This window comes from Bubalus kerabau, chromosome 20 (assembly GCF_029407905.1).
Source record: "Bubalus kerabau isolate K-KA32 ecotype Philippines breed swamp buffalo chromosome 20, PCC_UOA_SB_1v2, whole genome shotgun sequence".
In the NCBI taxonomy this organism is placed as follows: domain Eukaryota; kingdom Metazoa; phylum Chordata; class Mammalia; order Artiodactyla; family Bovidae; genus Bubalus; species Bubalus kerabau.
This window is the reverse complement of record NC_073643.1, coordinates 51197076-51215804: the sequence shown is the minus strand read 5'-3', so window position 1 is coordinate 51215804 and position 18729 is coordinate 51197076. Positions and strand designations below refer to the sequence as shown.

Genomic DNA, 18729 nt, shown 5'->3' with positions numbered 1-18729 from the left:
CCATCACCAACTCCCGGAGTTCACTCAGACTCATGTCCATCGAGTCAGTGATGCCATCCAGCCATCTCATCCTCTGTCGTCCCCTTCTCCTCTTGCCCCCAATCCCTCCCAGCATCAGAGTCTTTTCCAATGAGTCAACTCTTCGCATGAGGTGGCCAAAGTACTGGAGTTTCAGCTTTAGCATCATTCCTTCCAAAGAAATCCCAGGGCTGATCTCCTTCAGAATGGACCGGTTGGATCTCCTTGCAGTCCAAGGGACTCTCAAGAGTCTTCTCCAACACCACAGTTCAAAAGCATCAATTCTTCAGCGCTCAGCCTTCTTCACAGTCCAATTCTCACATCCATACATGACCACAGGAAAAACCATAGCCTTGACTAGACGGGCCTTTGTTGGCAAAGTAATGTCTCTGCTTTTGAATATGCTATCTAGGTTGGTCATAATTTTACTTCCAAGGAGTAAGCGTCTTTTAATTTCATGGCTGCTGTCACCATCTGTAGTGATTTTGGAGCCCAGAAAGATAAAGTCTGACACTGTTTCCCCATCTATTTCCCATGAAGTGGTGGGACTGGATGCCATGATCTTTGTTTTCTGAATGTTGAGCTTTAAGCCCACTTTTTCACTCTCCACTTTCACTTTCATCAAGAGGCTTTTTAGTTTCTCTTCACTTTCTGCCATAAGGGTGGTGTCATCTGCATACCTGAGGTTATTGATATTTCTCCTGGCAATCTTGATTCCAGCTTGTGTTTCTTCCAGTCCAGCATTTCTCATGATGTACTCTGCATATAAGTTAAATAAGCAGGGTGACAATATACAGCCTTGACGTACTCCTTTTCCTATTGGGAACCAGTCTGTTGTTCCATGTCCAGTTCTAACTGTTGCTTCCTGACCTGCATATAGGTTTCTTAAGAGGCACATCAGGTGGTCTGGTATTGCCATCTCTTTCAGAATTTTCCACAGTTTATTGTGATCCACACAGTCAAAGGCTTTGGCATAGTCAATAAAGCAGAAATAGATACTTTTCTGGAACTCTTGTTTTTTCCATGATCCAGCGGATGTTGGCAATTTGATCTCTGGTTCCTCTGCCTTTTCTAAAACCAGCTTGAACATCAGGAAGTTCACGGTTCACATATTGCTGAAGCCTGGCTTGGAGAATTTTGAGCATTACCTTACTAGCATGTGAGATGAGTGCAATTGTGTGGTAGTTTGAGCATTCTTTGGCATTGCCTTTCTTTGGGATTGGAATGAAAACTGACCTTTTCCAGTCCTGTGGCCACTGCTGAGTCTTCCAAATTTGCTGGCATATTGAGTGCAACACTTTCACAGCATCATCTTTCAGGATTTGAAATAGCTCAGCTGGAATTCCATCACTTCCACTAGCTTTGTTCGTAGTGATGCTTTCTAAGGCCCACTTGACTTCCCATTCCAGGATATCTGGCTCTAGGTCAGTGATCACACCATCGTGATTATCTGGATCGTGAAGCTCTTTTTTGTATGGTTCTTCTGTGTATTCTTGCCATCTCTTCTTAATATCTTCTGCTTCTGTTAGGTCCATACCATTTCTGTCCTTTATCGACCCCGTCTTTGCATGAAATGTTCCTTTGGTGTCTCTGATTTTCTTGAAGAGATCCCTAGTCTTTCCCATTCTGTTGTTTTCCTCTATTTCTTTGCATTGATCACTGAAGAAGGCTTTCTTATCTCTTCTTGCTATTCTTTGGAACTCTGCATTCAGATGTTTATATCTTTCCTTTTCTCCTTTGCTTTTCGCTTCTCTTCTTTTCACAGCTATTTGTAAGGCCTCCTCAGACAGCCATTTTGCTCTTTTGCATTTCTTTTCCATGGGGATGGTCTTGATCCCTGTTTTTTGTACAATGTCACGAACCTCATTCCATAGTTCATCAGGCATTCTATCTATCAGATCTAGGCCCTTAAATCTATTTCTCACTTCCACTGTATAATCATAAGGGATTTGATTTAGGTCATACCTGAATGGTCAAGTGGTTTTCCCTACTTTCTTCAATTTAAGTCTGAATTTGGCAATAAGGAGTTCATGATCTGAGCCACAGTCAGCTCCCGGTCTTGTTTTTGCTGACTGTATGGAGCTTCTCCATCTTTGGCTGCAAAGAATATAATCAATCTGATTTCGGTGTTGACCATCTGGTGATGTCCATGTGTAGAGTCTTCTCTTGTGTTGTTGGAAGAGAGTGTTTGCTATGACCAGTGCATTTTCTTGGCAAAACTCTATTAGTCTTTGCCCTGCTTCATTCCGTATTCCAAGGCCAAATTTGCCTGTTACTGCAGGTGTTTCTTGACTTCCTACTTTTGCATTCCAGTCCCCTATAATGAAAAGGACATCTTTTTTGGGTGTTAGTTCTAAAAGGTCTTGTAGGTCTTCATAGAACCGTTCAACTTCAGCTTCTTCAGGGTTACTGGTTGGGGCATAGGCTTGGATTACTGTGATATTGAATGGTTTGCCTTGGAAATGAACAGAGATCATTCTGTCATTTTTGAGATTGCATCCGAGTACTGCGTTTTGGACTCTTTTGTTGACCATGATGGCCACTCCAATATATATATAAACCGAGTCACTTTGCTATATACCAAAAACTAGTATAACACAACATTGTAAGTCAACCACATGCCAATAAAAATTTTTAAAAATATTAAAGTGCTTATCTCCAAAGTTAGAAATGTCCATCTCTCAATTTTAGTGTATAATTTGCGGGTACTCTACCCTTCACTCCTTCATATATTAGTTCCTGACCATCTTTATGTGCTAAGTTGTTTCAGTCATGTCCAACTCTTTGCAATCCTATAGACTATAGCCTGCCAGGCTCTTCTGTCCATGGGATTCTCCAGGCAAGAATATTAGAGTGGGTTGCCATGCACTCCTCCAGGGGAATCTTCCCGACACAGGGATTGAACCCACATCTCTTATGTCTCCTGCATTGGCAGGTGGGTTCTTTACCACTAGCGCCACCTGGGAAGCCCATCTTTAACACCTCTCTATCCCTCTTTCTCCCACACTGCCAGGCGTTGGAGTACCTTTTCAAGTTTATCGTGCAGTCAAGGATCTTGTACTCACGTGCCACCTGTGGGATGGAAGAGGAACAGTTCCGGTCCAGCATCCAAGAGCTTTTCCAGTCCATCCGGTTTGTGCTCAGTCTGGACAGCAGAAATTCAGAAACACTCCTTTTCACTCAGGTCTGTGAGCTGCAGGAAAGTTTTGCTGCTGGATTCTTTCTGTCTTAGCAGGTGGTTTCTTTGTCCTCTGGCTTCCAAAGTCAAAGCCCAGCCAGGTTTCTAGGTTTCAAGTAAGGGTTGAGGTATAAGGAAATACCTGCTAGAATAAAATGCTGTTTTTACTTCAAAGCCAACTGTGTCCCAGCTTCCAAATATAAAACAACCCCGTGTCTTTATGGTGGAGAAGAAGCTTAACTTTGCCCTCTTTTGGCCAGATTTATTTAGCTGCCATACTATTAGTTGTACATGAACATCTTATTTATAAAGGATATTCAGAATGCAAAGAGAATTTTATTTCCTAGTCACTGTATTAATTTTAACAACTTCAGGTTAGCATTGATCCATTCTAGAAGTTAAGCATGAAATTGGTTGAAAAACAGCAGAAATAACTAGAAAACTTTGGCTAAGAATTAGGATTAGATTCTATTAGAAATAGTAGTGTGGAAAGGAATTTTGCTTCCTTATATTAAATATGTCTGGTCAGTTAATCAGTTACCTTTCCCATGCACCCATACCCTAGAAGGGATCAAGGATATTGTTCTTTACCCCAGTCACAAAGAGGTTATTTTTTTTCTTCCAGATAAATGTCAAGATTGTATCTAATGAATTATACTTCTTTGATTTCTTGAAGGCAATTATTACATCAAAACTTATGAACAGGGACTAGACAGCCTCTCTCACGTCCATTCATTCAGTCACCGCTAGGTCTGTCAGCACAGATATATGTTCAAATATCTCCTTTAAGATTAGAATAGTCCCAATTTTTTTTGTTGTTTGTTTCCCACTTGCTCTTGTGTTGCCTCTAGATTGCAGTTGCCCATAGGCCCCTTGGCCCAGAGAACAAAAGAACAGCTGGGCTATAGCCTCTATAAAAGTGGAATACATCAAGGTCACCAGGTATCTCTATAAGAAAACCTCCTTCCATGGTCTCCCCTCCTGAATACCCCAGGCCAGTCATCTCTCTCCCCCAGCCTATCAGTTCCTGCCAGCCAAGGCCCAGGACACCTACTCATCTCTGAGCCTGTGGAGATCTGGGGACCTCAGAGGTAGCTAGCAGAGCAAGGCAGATTTGCTTTCTGAGAACTCAGCAATGCCCTCTTCTCAATACCATGTTCCTCCCATTTCGGGATAAATAGCTTAGATCTATTCTCAGCTTAGACCTGAGTCAGAATCAGACCTGTTCCTTTGGTACCAGGCTCATGTTTCATGAGTTTCACAACCCTCAGCAAGTATACAATTCAGTCAGACTTTATGTCTTTGATTCTGACCACTAGGAGATGTTATGGTGCAAGTGTCCTTCTGTCCTGGTGCCATGAGATTAGAAAATTTCACCATTTAAGAGGGCAAATCAGTTACTGTTGGTTGTTGATTGTGAAATATTACCTGCTTTTCCGGGAATTCTCTAGCAGTCCAGTGGTTAGGACTTGGCACTTTCATTAACATGGCCCCTGGTTTCACTACCAATCCCTGGTCAGGGAACTAAGGTCCTGCAAGGTTTGTGATGCAGCCAAAAGAAATACCTGATTCCTCCCTTTGTCTTTGTGTCTAGTTTTTGTGCTGGTTCTCATTACTGAGAAATGGTCTCCTTGATATCTCAGGGAGTTATAAATCTGCAAATAGAATTCACAGTTCAGTCATGGTCCTGGCCTGAACATAGAGTGCAGTGTGACAGACCTGTTGCCCCATATAAATTTTCACTCAGTCAAGGACAGTGTCTTACTGCCTGATGAAGCAATCAGGAAAAACAGCTCTCCTCCCCTACCCTGCCACTTAGAAAGAGTGCACTCTCACCTCGTCTCAAGGCAACACTCCATTTCCCTTTGTAAATCTTGGGTTAATAATCTAAGAGGACTGAGCAGCGTGAAGAGCCTCCCATGCTATTTCCATTTAGATGAGAGAGACTGAACAAGAGCCAGCATTTACTGAAGGCCTGGTATGTGTGCCAGGCAGTCTACTGGGAATTAACCTGGTGCACCTAAACTTCTTCTTCATACCAATATGAGGAGATAAGTGATAGCCTCATCTCCATTTTATAGATGAGAAAAAGGAGGACTAGGCAGTAACTCACCAGGGTTATGTGGCAGGTAAGTGGTAATGCTGGGATTTAAACTCATGTCTGTCTAATTTCAAAACCCATTCTCTTTCTTCTCAACTACTCTGCCTCCCAGAGGCTCTGATTGTTCTCAAGAGGCCACCTCCTGGGTCTTCCAGAGCTGAGATCCTAGGAGAGAAGTCTCCATACACACACAGACCACTTGTCTAGGCAGTCGAGGTCACTGAACTCTAGGCCAACATCAGCAGCAGTCTTCAGGATTTCATGGCTGACTGAATCCACACATTCTCCCTCCATTTTGGGTTCACACTTTAGACTGCCAGGCACCGCATGTGAAGGAAATAATTTACAAAGTCTTCAGATTTTATGGTTTCCAATAAATGTCACTATTCTGGGGAAATGGTCCAGTTTTCAGAGCTGGACTGCTGGCTGCAGGACTGTGAATGGAGTTCAGCTACTGCTGCTTGATTGTGCTCAGTTATGTTTGACCTCCTTTCTTTGAGAGTTTCCCGGCTTGAATTTGGGGCTGAAATTGGAAAGTCAAGAACTTGATCATAGAGACAGACAAAAAAGTTAAATCCATTTTATGAGCAAAAACAGCTATGGATGTTAAGCTATGGAGTTAATTTCTCTATATAATTCCTTCCCTTGCCAACAAATGCCTTGGCAAGTTCTAAAGCTTCTAGTGGCCTGGATCCCAGTAAGTTCTCTTGTTTTGGATTCCTTTTTGGTTCTCCTGCTTCAGCCCCAAGACTACTACAGAGATGGATAGAATCACAGGCCAGGGAGGAGTCCATTCAAGACAGGGGTGCTGCAATTACCTCTCAACCTCTCACCACTGTGTGTCATTGTCTAAGCACACAGATAGATGCAAACCTAACTCTGAGCTAACCAGACCTTCACATGCTTCTGCAGGCTGCACTCCTCAACTCCTTCCCTACTATCTTTGACGAGCTCCTGCAGATGTTCACTGTGCAGGAGGTGGCGGAGTTTGTGAGAGGGACTCTGGGGAGCATGCCCAGCACGGTGCACATTGGGCAGTCGATGGATGTGGTGAAGCTGCAGTCCATTGCTAGAACTGTGGATAGTCGCCTGTTTTCTTTCTCAGGTAAATCAAGTTTCTATCTCAGGTAAATCAAGTTGGGATGAGAGTCAGACTCACCTTTCTTCCTTATGAGGGTGTTGGCCAAGTGGTAAGCAAAGGATCAGTTTTACCAGCCATCATGTGAGAAGTCAGTGGACCTTAAAATGCAGAGTTTTTGGTAAACTCTGTTAGAGAATGCAGCCGAAACCTAGGCCTACTGCCTCCCTCACAGCTTATTTCTAGGGACCCACATGAGGTGGCCTGCAGAGCAACCTCCAGGCCCACAAATCTAGCCAGCTGCCAAGAAAGGGGTCTGCCACGGCCCCAGCAGGATGAAAAAGCAGAGGGAAAGGAGGGGGAGCAAGAGAGAAATGTCTAGCCCAAGAAGGTAGGATGAGTCAAGGAAAGAAAAGAAACCCTGAAAGGAGGCCCTGAGGACCCACTGCACTTCGTTTCCTTGCCTTGCCAGACAGACAGATTCCTTTTCATCTCTTTGGAGGAGCCTCTAAAGGTCAGACAAAGAGATAGACAGGGAGCCCTCCACACTTTAAATAGTGGTAAAAAACCTGCCTGCCAATGCAGGAGATGTAAGAGACGCAGGTTCAATCACTGGGAAGGGAAGTTCCCCTGGAGGGGGAAATGGCAACCCACTCCAGTATTCTTGCCTGGGAAATCCCACATCCAGAGGATTCTGGCAGGCTACAGTCCATGGCACTGGTGGCGGGGAGTCAGAAACTACTGAGCAACTGAGCACACCACACTCCAAAAGAGATCAGGAAAGCCTGACAAACAATACAATCCGGGAGTTCCCTGTTGGTGGTCCGGTGGCTAAGACTCCACACTCCCAATGCAGGGGGCCTGAGTTCAATCCCTGGTCTGGGAACTAGATCCCACATGCCAGAACTAAGACCCGGTACAGTCAGAAAAATTAAAAAAAAAAAAAAAAAACTAGGGGGAAAAAAAAGGCAATATAATACAATCAGCAGCCTAGACTGTCTTTCGGAAGGAACCTCTGGATTCATACCTGAAGCCACAATCAACATGATCAAATATTCAGTAGTCAGATGTTACAATCAGCATGAGTCTTGTCCTTTAAGCAGAATATCACACTGTGGAATAAACTTCTAGGGCACAGAAATAAATCTAAAATGCTAACAAAGCAATTATTATTAGAATGTTTATAATTAGAACTTCTTGGTGGTCAAATTTTTTTTGAGTTTGACTTTCAAAGTATGAGAACAATCATTTCTCAGCCCAGAGCTACACATATCTGCAGTATAAAACAAATACCCCCTTTAACTTAACAATGCCTGTATAAGGAATTACTGAGACTAAATCTGCCGCCAAGAAACTCAGCTTTTCTCTACCTGTAACTGTTCATGGTAAGCACTTCTCTCTTCACCACTTCCTGGGCTGAATATAAAATCAGTGGTTTGCACAGACTTTCACAGAAGCCACTGCATTCACTCAAGCTGTGAGCGTTGCTTCAAGCAGGTGCTTGCTTTCTTTTTTTTTTTTTAATTTATTTATTTTTTATTGAAGGATAATTGCTTTATAGAATTTTGCTGTTTTCTGTCAAACCTCAACATGAATCAGCCATAGGTATACATATATCCCCTCCCTTTTGAACCTCCCTCCCATCTCCCTCCCCATCCCACCCTTCTAGTTGATACAAAGCCCCTGTTTGAGTTTCCTGAGCCATACAGCAAATTCCTGTTGGCTGTCTATTTTACATATGGTAATGTAAGTTTCCATGTTACTCTTTCCATACATTTCACCCTCTCCTCCCCTCTCCCCATGTCCATAAGTCTATTCTGTGTCTGCTTCTCTATTGTTGCCCTGTAAATAAATTCTTCAGTACCATTTTTCTAGATTCCATATATATGTGTTAGAATACTGTATTTATCTTTCTCTTTCTGACTCACTTCACTCTGTTTAACAGGCTCTAGGTTCATCCAGCTCATCAGAACTGACTCAAATGCATTCCTTTTTATGGCTGAGTAATATTCCATTGTGTATATGTACCACAACTTCTTTATCCATTCATCTTCGATGGACATCTAGGTTGCTTCCACGTTCTAGATATTGTAAATAGTGCTGCAGTGAACCGTGGGATACGTGTGTCTCTTTCAGTTTTGTTTTCCTTGGGGTACATGCTTAGGAGTTGGATTGCTGGGTCATATGGTGGTTTTATTCCTAGTTTTTTAAGCAGTCTCCATAACGTCTTCCATAGTGGCTGTATCAGTTTACATTCCCACCAACAGTGCAAGAGTGTTCCCTTTTCTCCACACCCTTTCCAGCATTATTGTTTGTAGACTCTTTGATGAGGGCCATTCTGACCGGTATGAAGTGATTTCTCATTGTGGATTTGATTTGCATTTCTGTAATAGTGAGCGATGTTCAGTATCTTCTCATGTGTTTGTTAGCCATCTGTATGTCTTCTTTGGAGAAACATCTGTTTAGGTCTTTTCCCCACTTTTTGATTGGGTTGTTTGTTTTTCTGGTATTGAGTTGTATGAGCTGCTTGTATATTTTGGAAATTAATCCTTTGTCAGTTATTTCATTTGCTATTATTTTCTCCCATTCTGAGGATTGTCTTTTCACCTTGCTTATAGTTTCCTTTGCTGGGCAAAAGCTTTAAGTTTAATCAGGTCTCACTTGTTTACTTTTGTTTTTATTTCTGTTACTCTAGGAGGTGGGTCATAGAGGATCTTGCTTTGATTTATTTCTGCCTATGTTGTCCTCTAAGAGTTTTATAGTTTCTGGTCTTACATGTAGGTCTTTAATCCATTTTTACTTTATCTTTGCGTATGGTGTTAGGAAGTGTTCTAATTTCATTCTTTTACATGTAGCTGTCCAGTTTTCCCAACACCATTTATTGAAGAGGCTGTCTTTGCCCCATTGTATATTCTTGCCTCCTTTGTCAAAAATAAGGTACCCATAGGTGCATGAGTTTATTTCTGGGCTTTCTGTCTTGTTTCATTGGTCTGCATTTCTGTTTTTGTGCCAGTACCATACTTTCTTGATGACTGTAGTTTTGTAGTATAACCTGAAGTCAGGAAGCTTGATTCCTCCAGCTCCATTCTTCTTTCTCAAGACTGCTTTGGCTATTCGGGGTCTTTTGTGTTTCCATATGAATTGTGAACTTTTTGTTCTAGTTCTGTGAAATATGCCATTGGTAATTTGATAGGGATCACATTAAATCTGTAGATTGCATTTGGTAGTATAGTCGTTTTCACAATATTGATTCTTCTTGCCCAGGAACATGAAATGTCTCTCCATCTGTTTATGTCATCTTATTGCTTTCATTACTGTCTTATAATTTTCTGTGTACAGTTCTTTCATCTCCTTAGGTAAATTTATTCCTAGATATTTAATTCTTTTTGTTGCAGTGGTGAGTGGGATTGATTCTTTAATTGCTTTTTCTGATTTTTCATTGTTAGTACATAGAAATGCAAGTGATTTCTGTGTATTAATTTTGTATCCTGCAACTTTGCTAATTCACTGATTAGCTCTAGTAATTTTCTGATACTATCTTTAGGGTTTTCTATGTACAGTATCATGTCATCTGCAAACAGTGAGAGCTTTACTTCTTTTCTGATCTGGATTCCTTTTATTTCTTTTTCTTCTCTGATTGCTATAGCTAGGACTTCCAGAATTATGTTGAATAATAGTGGTGAAAGTAGGCACCCTTATCATGTTCCTGATCTTAGGGGGAATGCTTTCAGTTTCTCACCATTGAGAATAATGTTTGCTATAGGCTTGTCATATATGGCCTTTACTGTGTTGAGGTACGTTCCTTCTATGCCCATTTTTTGAAGAGTTTTAATCATAAATAGGTGCTGGATTTTGTCAAAGGCTTTTTTTGCATCTATTGAGATGATCATATGGTTTTTATCTTTCAGTTTGTGAATATGGTGTATCACGTTGATTGATTTCTGTATATTGAAGAATCCTTGCATCCCTGGAATGAACCCAACTTGATCATGGTGTATGAGCTTTTTGATGTGTTGCTGAATTCTGTTTGCAAAAATTTTGTTGAGTATTTTTGCATCTATGTTCATCAGTGATATTGGCCTATAGTTTTCTTTTTTTGTGTTGTCTTTGTCTGGTTTTGGTATCAGGGTGATGGTGGCCTCATGGAATGAATTTGGAAGTGTTCCTTCCTCTGCAGTTTTTTGAAAGAGTTTTAGAAGGATAGGCATTAGCTCTTCTCTAAATGTTTGATGGGATTCTCCTGTGAAGCCATCTGGTCCTGGGCTTTTGTTTTTTTTGGGAGATTTTTGATCACAGCTTCAATTTCAGTGCTTTTAATTGGGTTGTTCATAATTTCTATTTCTTCCTGGTTCAGTCTTGGAAGATTGAACTTTTCTAAGAATCTGTCCATTTCTTCCAGGGTATCTATTTTTTGCCATATAGTTCTTCATAATAGTCTCTTGTAATCCTTTGTATTTCTGCATTGTCTGTTGTAACCTCTCCTTTTTCATTTCTAATTTTGTTGATTTGATTCTTCTCTTTTTTCTTGATGAGTCTGGCTAAAGGTTTGTCAATTTTGTTTATCTTCTCAAAGAACCAGCTTTTAGTTTTATTAATCTTTACTATTGTTTCTTTCATTTCTTTTTCATTTATTTCTACTCAGATCTTTATGATTTCTTTCCTTCTACTAATTTTGGGGTGTTTCTTGTTCTTTTTCCCGTTGTTTTAGGTGTAAAGTTAGGTTGTCTATTCGATGTTTTTCTTGTTTCTTGAGGTAGGATTGTATTGCTATAAACTTCTCTCTTAGAACTGCTTTTGCTGCATCCCATAGGTTTTGAGTTGTCGTGTTTTCATTGTCATTTGTTTCTAGCAAGTTTTTGATTTCCCTTTTGATTTCTTCAGTAACCTGTTGGTTATTTAGAAACGTGTTGTTTAATCTCCATGTGTTTGTGTTTCTTACAGCTTTTTTTTCTTGTAATTGATATCCAGTCTCATAGCGTTGTGGTCAGAGAAGATGCTTGATATGATTTAAGTTTTCTTAAATTTACTGAGGTTCGATTTGTGACCCAAAATGTGGTCTTTCCTGGAGAATGTTCATGTGCACTTGAGAAGAAGGTGTATTCTTCTGCATTTGGATGGAATGTCCTGAAGATACCAATGAGATCCATCTCATCTAATGTATCATTTAAGACTTGTGTTTCCTTATTAATTTTCTGTTTTGATGATCTGTCCATTGGTGTGAGTGGGGTGTTAAAGTCTCCTGCTATTATTGTGTTACTATCAATTTCTCCTTTTATGTCTGTTGGTGTTTGTCTTATGTGTTGAGGTGCTCCTATGTTGAACAAGCAGGTTCTTTCTGAGTGTATGGGAAGGCGGACAGCAGACTGCCCTCACTGACATACTTTATTTCTAATACTTTTGCATGTACTTGCTGCTTCTCATAATCACTTAGGAAAAATTGTTTTTATGTGGCTGGAACTATGTAATTGGATTTGGCGATAAGAAGCCACAACCAAATTTTCACTTGCATCTCATGCCTGAGCTGCAGCATCTTTCCTAAGGCCAAAGGACTTTTACCAGTGATGTCTTAAAGCCAACCCTTACATTTCTCAGAGCATATCAGTTTGGTTTCTTCATCAGCAGATTCCAATAACAAACTGCTATTTTGTCTGCAGGCAGCTATTGGTTGTTACAAATCCTGCTCTGTTGGCATTTTGGTCTACAAAGGACAGCAGGGACTTCTCTTTTATCCAAGCATCCTTTTAAACATAGAATAGTTGTCACTCCATCTTATTTCAACATGCTCTAAATATTTGACAAGGCAGTTCCCCAGATCTCCTGTACATCACGTAATTTGTCTTTTGCCGATAAAGATTTTCATTCTGAATTTCATCTAGAATACTTAATTATGATCAAATATGAACAACAAATCCAAAATACCGTGACTTGCTTGTGTTACTGGTAGTCTGACTGAATCATGCTGACTGGCTGTGGTGCCACTTTAATCACACAGTCATTGACCACATAGGAGTGCAAGACACCAGAAACATGTCCACACTTATATTTCACCTTGTCTTCTCACCACACCTGTGAAGTAAATGCAGAAGGGGGCTGTTAGCACCTCATTGTAGAGATGGGAGGAATCAAACCTGTAGAAGGAATCAACCTGCCTAAAGTCTTAGAGTGAATTGATAAAAGAGCTTGATTTAGTATTTAACCTTCCTGAATTTGGAGTTCTAAATATAGTCACCCCCTGATGAAGATACTTTTAGGCAGCATTGAAGAAGAAAGAAAAGAAAACTATTTTAATGTATGCAGTAGGACTGGCAAAGAGGTTTAGCTAATTATCAAAGGCTTATGACAAGGTGGAAGTCCTCCTTCTGTCCCTTTCATTACTGTGGATTCACACAGCGTCCCACGGGCCAGAGGGGGAAAGTACAGTAAAGGCTTAGGAGGGTGGAAGTGCCGGGCCACCATCAGGGCATCATCAAGAGGGACCATTTATAATCCATAGCAAGTCTGCTAGTTAGTTCCATCAGCCTAGTTCATAGAACTAAATGTGTCATTTAAATTGAGTTTAATTTGGAGTCTAGTCAATAAAGAGATTTCATTTGGAAGCAGTCTCCTAACATACATCTGCATAAAAGGCCCTAGATAATTGAGGCCTGAAATGTGAAAAAAGAAAAGAGAGAGAAAGAAAACGCTGTGACGTGTCTTCAGATGTCTGAAGTGGGCTGTTAGACCTGCCCACAGGCAGGGACTGGTTTCTAGCGTGGCTGCAGTCCCAGCCCCACCTGCCTGGAGACCAGCTGCATCCTGTGTTGCCCCTGGCTTCCAACGGTAGCTGGTTCTTCTCCAAAGGGCTACTTCACCTCTGTGTTTTCTCCCCCAGAATCCCGCCGCATTCTGCTTCCGGTGGTTCTCCATCATATCCACCTTCACCTGAGGCAGCAGAAGGAGCTGCTTATCTGCTCAGGGATTCTCGGCAGCATCTTCTCCATCGTCAAGACCAGCTCTCTGGTAGTGACCCTAGACCTATGCCACCTCCGGCCCTAAGCTCTGTCCCCGTCCTGTGTCAGTTTAGCCAGAGGCAGACCAACAAAGATGATTTTGTTCACTTCCCAGTCAGAGAAGCTTTCATCAGTGACAGGAAGGTGCCCAAGTGAATGGAGGCCTGCCTATGTGTGCCCAGCAGGCTTTTCAACACAACACAGTCTTGCTATTTAAAACAAAAAACAAAAAACAAAAAAAGTACTGCTGTAAATACACCCAGAAACATAGTCATCTGTAGTACCAGAAAACCCCATCCCGTACTGCTTGCTCTGTTTCTATCAAAAGACATTACTTCTGTATTCCTGGGAGTGTTCTGAGGATACTCAGGCACGAAGGAGCACAAGGAGGCAGGCCCAGGCTGAGAGGCAGCTTGCTCATTCAGACTTTCCTGTCAGCTTCCTGGCAGCTTGATTCCACCCATATGGCATTCCTATACCACGCCAGATGAGACAGGGTGTACGAGCGATACATGTTGCCCACAATAGTTCTCAGCCTCATGGGATGCTGGAATGGTACTTCAGGGCTCAGGTTTCAGCTGGTTGTGCTTTTGCCTATTTTCTTTCTTCTTTATTTTTAGTTTTTTAGAAGAGACCCATCTTAGAAGGGAGGGGAGATAAGGAAGGCAGAAAAACATGTATCAGGCAAGGATAAGGGTAGGAATTTATTTTAATTATCTTTATGTTATATGTTTATACTATGGAAGAAATGAGTATTTCTTTTATAAAACTTGAAAACTTGAGGAAAGTATAAGAAAATTTAAAATAAGACTGAGTCTTTATTTACACAGTCTTCCCAAGTTGAGATAAGGTTTCTGGAGAATAAAATTTCAAGTGCATTTAAAATAAATACCAGGAACCAAGTGATACAAACATAGGAGGTTAGGTTGTCTGTGAAGATGGCATGGGAGAGGTGCAGAGAAGAAAAAATGTGCTTGGTTTGAACAGGATGCAAGGACTCAATAGGGTGCTCTGATATCTGGTATCCAGACTTAAAGGACCATCTGGTGATAGCGGCCCACCTTGGCAGAGCGGCTGCAATGGCTGTAGTGGCCCTTTCGTTTGCTCTTGGCTCCAGGCAAGGCCTGGCAGCTCTCCTTCCCACCAGGCCTCAGAGAAGCAGCACCAGGCACATACGGTGTACTGGTGACCCGGGGTCAGCTTGAGGGGATGGGAGGCTGGTTACTAAAGGAAAGAGAGAAATTGCAGGGGAAAAGCAAGGGGAGGGGAGGGATGAAAGAGGAATGGGAACAAGTGAAAATCTGAAGGAAGTGATCTCAAAGAGCCATCACAGGTTTTAAAAGCATTATAATTAGCTCAACAAATGAGGAAGAAGACTGTGGTCCCAAGAGCCTTTCAAATCTTTCTTGAGGAATGGGACTCAGTAAAACTACATTGAATGGATAGCTGGCCGGGGCTGGGGGGATGGATGAAATTTAAGCTCCACTAAAGCAGAGATCTTACCTTTCTTGATCACTTGTGTATGCTCAGGTTTTCAAAAGTTACTGGCCCATGGTAGATACTTAGTGAATGGTGGGTTGATTGATGGATGGACATTTGGACCAGTAATAGTATAAAGGGACTGGAGAAGAGGCAATGGGAATCTCTTTGTGAGATCATGAAAATCAGGCTGTAGGATATGGATTGCATGTGAGAGGTCTAGAAAAAGATAGCATAGACTCTTCCTAAAGTCAGAACTTGCTGACTGGGAAGCAGCCCTCAATGAGGAAGCGTGCTCCATTATTTTTGTGAGGCTGCCTAAGAGGGAAACACCGAGACCAGGGTCTTTCTGGTGGACCAAAGAATGTGAGCAGGAATGCCAAGGAGCTAGAGGGAGCATGTCTGGGCAGCAGTCAGGCCTGGCAGAGAGTGAGGTCACGCACAGAGAAAATGGTCCTGAGGAAGACTGAGATACTTCTGTGTGCATTAGCAGTAGGGAAGGTGCTGCCTGCACACCCTGTGGTGTGAACTCGACCATTTTCTCAGAGTGTTAGTCAGCAGTTCTGTGCTCTCTCCTAACTTTTCTAGGAAAATCAGAGAAGACATTTAACTTAGGATCTTCGTTTCGTCCTTGTGTATCAAGACTAATGTATCTGCCTGAGGTTCAGAATTGCAGGTGTCAGGGTGTTGCTGTGTTAGGTTCAGTCTCCAGCCCCCAAACCAGGGCAACAGCGGCAGGTGTGCCTCCCCTCCTCGCAGAGCTGTTGTTCCAGGTTCCTTGACACTGCATGCCAGTGAGGCTGGGGGCTCGGTGTTGAGAGTTAAGTCAGAAGACCGCTCCTGACCCTGGCTGATTTAGTAAGTACTGCCCACTGCGTGTCAGCCAGCCTGGCACTAACGCTGTGCTCTCTCGCTGCTCGCTCCAGGAGGCAGATGTCATGGAGGAGGTAGAAATGATGGTGGAAAGCCTCTTGGACGTGCTCTTACAGACTCTGCTCACCATCATGAGCAAATCGCACGCTCAGGAGGCGGTAAGAGGGCAGCGGTGCCCGCAGTGCACAGCGGAGATCACTGTTAGTAACTAACATTCAGGTTTTCTTGCTTTCTTTTCTAACCCGGGGCTCCTCCACACGGAACGTCATCTCACATCACACCACCCTCATCTCAGCTTACCTCCCTGCATGGTTGTCCGCATGCTGCCCTTTTCCCCTCTCCAGTTGGACTCCATCTCCACTCTGGGTTCATACTCAGAGGAGCGTACTTAGGGACAGGCCCAGGGATGCTTCCGGTCCTGTTTTCCTGTACACAGTCTGCACTGACTTTTGCCTTTGAGCCAGGTCTCTTTCTGTAATATGGAATAAAGCAGAGAATGAAGGTGACAGCTGTCGACTGTTCCTTCTAGGAGCAGGCTCTCGCCAGTGATGTGTGCACCACAGTAATTTTCTCACAGTCTGCTTGTACCTACAGATTAGTTGCTTTTGGCCACAGTTCAGTTCAGTTCAGTTCAGTCGCTCACAGTATTTGTATCTAAATGTCGAGCATCAGGGAAAACATGACGAGGTAGAATGGCACTGGCATTGTTGGACAGTGATCTCCCATGATCTAACTAGGAGAGAAACAGACTGGGAGAGCCTTGCAGGAGAGGCAGAGAGACACCCCCCAGCCCCCGCTGCTCCATGCAGTGTGCACTTCCTAGCCCTGATGTTGGGACATGATAAGCAGCTTGCTGGGGATCTTCCTGTTGGCAGGTGGGAGACTACAGTGATCCGTTTGTAGAAAAGCTCCTGTGGGAGCAAGTCAAGCTCCAGCACGTTAGGGAGAGCAGAGAGCAGATGTGTTCTAGAGCATATGGGCTTGGAAAGAATGTCTGCTCCCTTAGGAACGCCTATGCAGGACACTGTCACTATAGGTAAGAACATATGTTCCCTGGCATGTCCTGGTAGCCCGTCCTTCTAACCAGCAAAGACACAGTGCTGGCTATGGGCCAGACCCTGCTTTATCCACTTTATAAACAGTAACTCACTAGCAATACTAAAGAAGTGATTTATTTCATATACATCTAATGAAGATAACAACAGTTTATTGAGCACTTCTTTATGTGCTGGCCTTTTTACTTAAATGCTTTATGTACATTAATGCATCTGATTCTCAAAACAAATTATGGCTTATGTCCATTTCTTCAGATAAAACTGAGGTTCATGTACCTGTTATATATTTTGCATACATATATGTCTAATAATTTCATGAGTCGCAAAAGGATTTGAGAGACTAAAAAAGAGTTGTCATAGTCCCACAAACTTAAAAACATTTGAAAACTGCCCATATGAAGTCATTTTTCCTCCGTCTCTTCCGAGGAGGCAGCCTTGTAAGAGGAAACCGTGCTCAGCGGCCCCATGACAGAAGTTTCCAAGAGATGGTAAAAGTCTTTGAAGTCCTTAAGCCAGCGTTTTCATCTGCATACCCCAGTTGGAACCTGAAGAAATTTTAAAGACTCATTTTTTTTTTATCTTTAAATTTTTACTTAGAGCCGTTAGCTCATCTTCTCAGAAAGGTCACTTTTGACTCCTCTGCTTTCCCGAGGGTCATGTTGATCTATTGTGTTCCATCTCCAGCAATCACATGTCAGCTCTGGGAGTTGCCAGAGGAGATCCTTGTAGAAAGACTGCTCCAGCCCAGCAGGATGGGCAGAGTCCAAATTCTGTCCAGAGAAGTCTGAGCTCCCTGTTCCCAGGGGCCCCTCCAGACTTTAGTATGGTGCCCTGGCAGCATATAATGACAAAGGACTATGCAGCCGAAAGTTCCCTAGGGAAAAAACTAGAATATCTGTCTCATTTGGCAGTACTTCTTTCTTATGGGCTAAGATTTATCAATTAGCTCCATGCTGCAGCAGTCTTTGGAGAAGGCAATGGCACCCCACTCCAGTACTCTTGCCTGGAAAATCCCATGGACGGAGGAGCCTGGTAGGCTGCAGTCCATGGGGTCGCTAAGAGTCGGACACGACTGAGCAACTTCCCTTTCACTTTTCACTTTCATGCATTGGAGAAGGAAATGGCAACCCACTTCAGTGTTCTTGCCTAGAGAATCCCAAGAATGGGGGAGCCTGGTGGGCTGCTGTCTGTGGGGTCATACAGAGTCGGACACGACTGAAGTGACTTAGCAGCAGTAGCAGCAGCAGCAGTCTTATTAAAACTCCCAAGCCCTCCAGGCACCCCTTTAGCAGAAAAGAAAATTCATTTTCAGGGCCAGAGTTGTCACCTTCCCTCCCATGATCATTGGGGCCATCTCAGACCCTTCCTTCTCTCCTTGCCCTCTGTGGATTGGGGGAACATAGCTCTTGTTATTGGCTTTGCTAAGTGTATTTTGCGTTGTTCCCCAGGGTGAGTATGTGTCCTGCCTTCTCTCGCTGCTCCGCCAGATGTGTGACACGCATTACCAGCACCTCCTGGACAACTTCCAGAGCAAAGATGAGCTCAAGGTAGGCCGAGAAACACTGACCTTTCACCTAGGAAAGGAAGCACACAGCTAAGACTGCCCAGCAGTTTTTCCCCCTGCCAGTAGAGAAGTGCAAGAGGCCTGCCCTGCTGAGAGTGGAAGATTTACCAGCCTCACTTTATAGCTGACTGTATGGCTTCTAGAAGCAGATAGCCAGTGGTATTCCCATACAGCCAGACCCCAGGAACACTGGCAAGTCTTCCCTGACTGATCGCAACCCCGTGACCATATGCCTCTAAGAGACACTTCTCTGGGCCATACTGATTATCAGTCAGCCAGGACTCTTCCCTCTCTTATAAACACAGCAGTTGAGTTGTAGGTTACCCATGAAACAGGCTTCACTGTTTAATAACTGTAGTAATAATAATAATGACAACTTTTCTTCAGTAAAACA

General features: G+C 42.8%; 1 protein-coding gene across 1 annotated transcript in view; it reads left to right on the top strand.

Moving 5' to 3' along the window:
* The window catches only part of DOCK3 (dedicator of cytokinesis 3), a 287503-nt gene that overhangs the window by 217128 nt on the left and 51646 nt on the right, over window positions 1-18729 (top strand). Inside the window, exons 23-27 of the mRNA XM_055557421.1 lie at window positions 3032-3202; window positions 6210-6402; window positions 13247-13374; window positions 15770-15874; window positions 18220-18318. Coding sequence (XP_055413396.1) covers window positions 3032-3202; window positions 6210-6402; window positions 13247-13374; window positions 15770-15874; window positions 18220-18318 — 696 coding nt within the window. The remainder of the gene's footprint in view (window positions 1-3031; window positions 3203-6209; window positions 6403-13246; window positions 13375-15769; window positions 15875-18219; window positions 18319-18729) is intronic.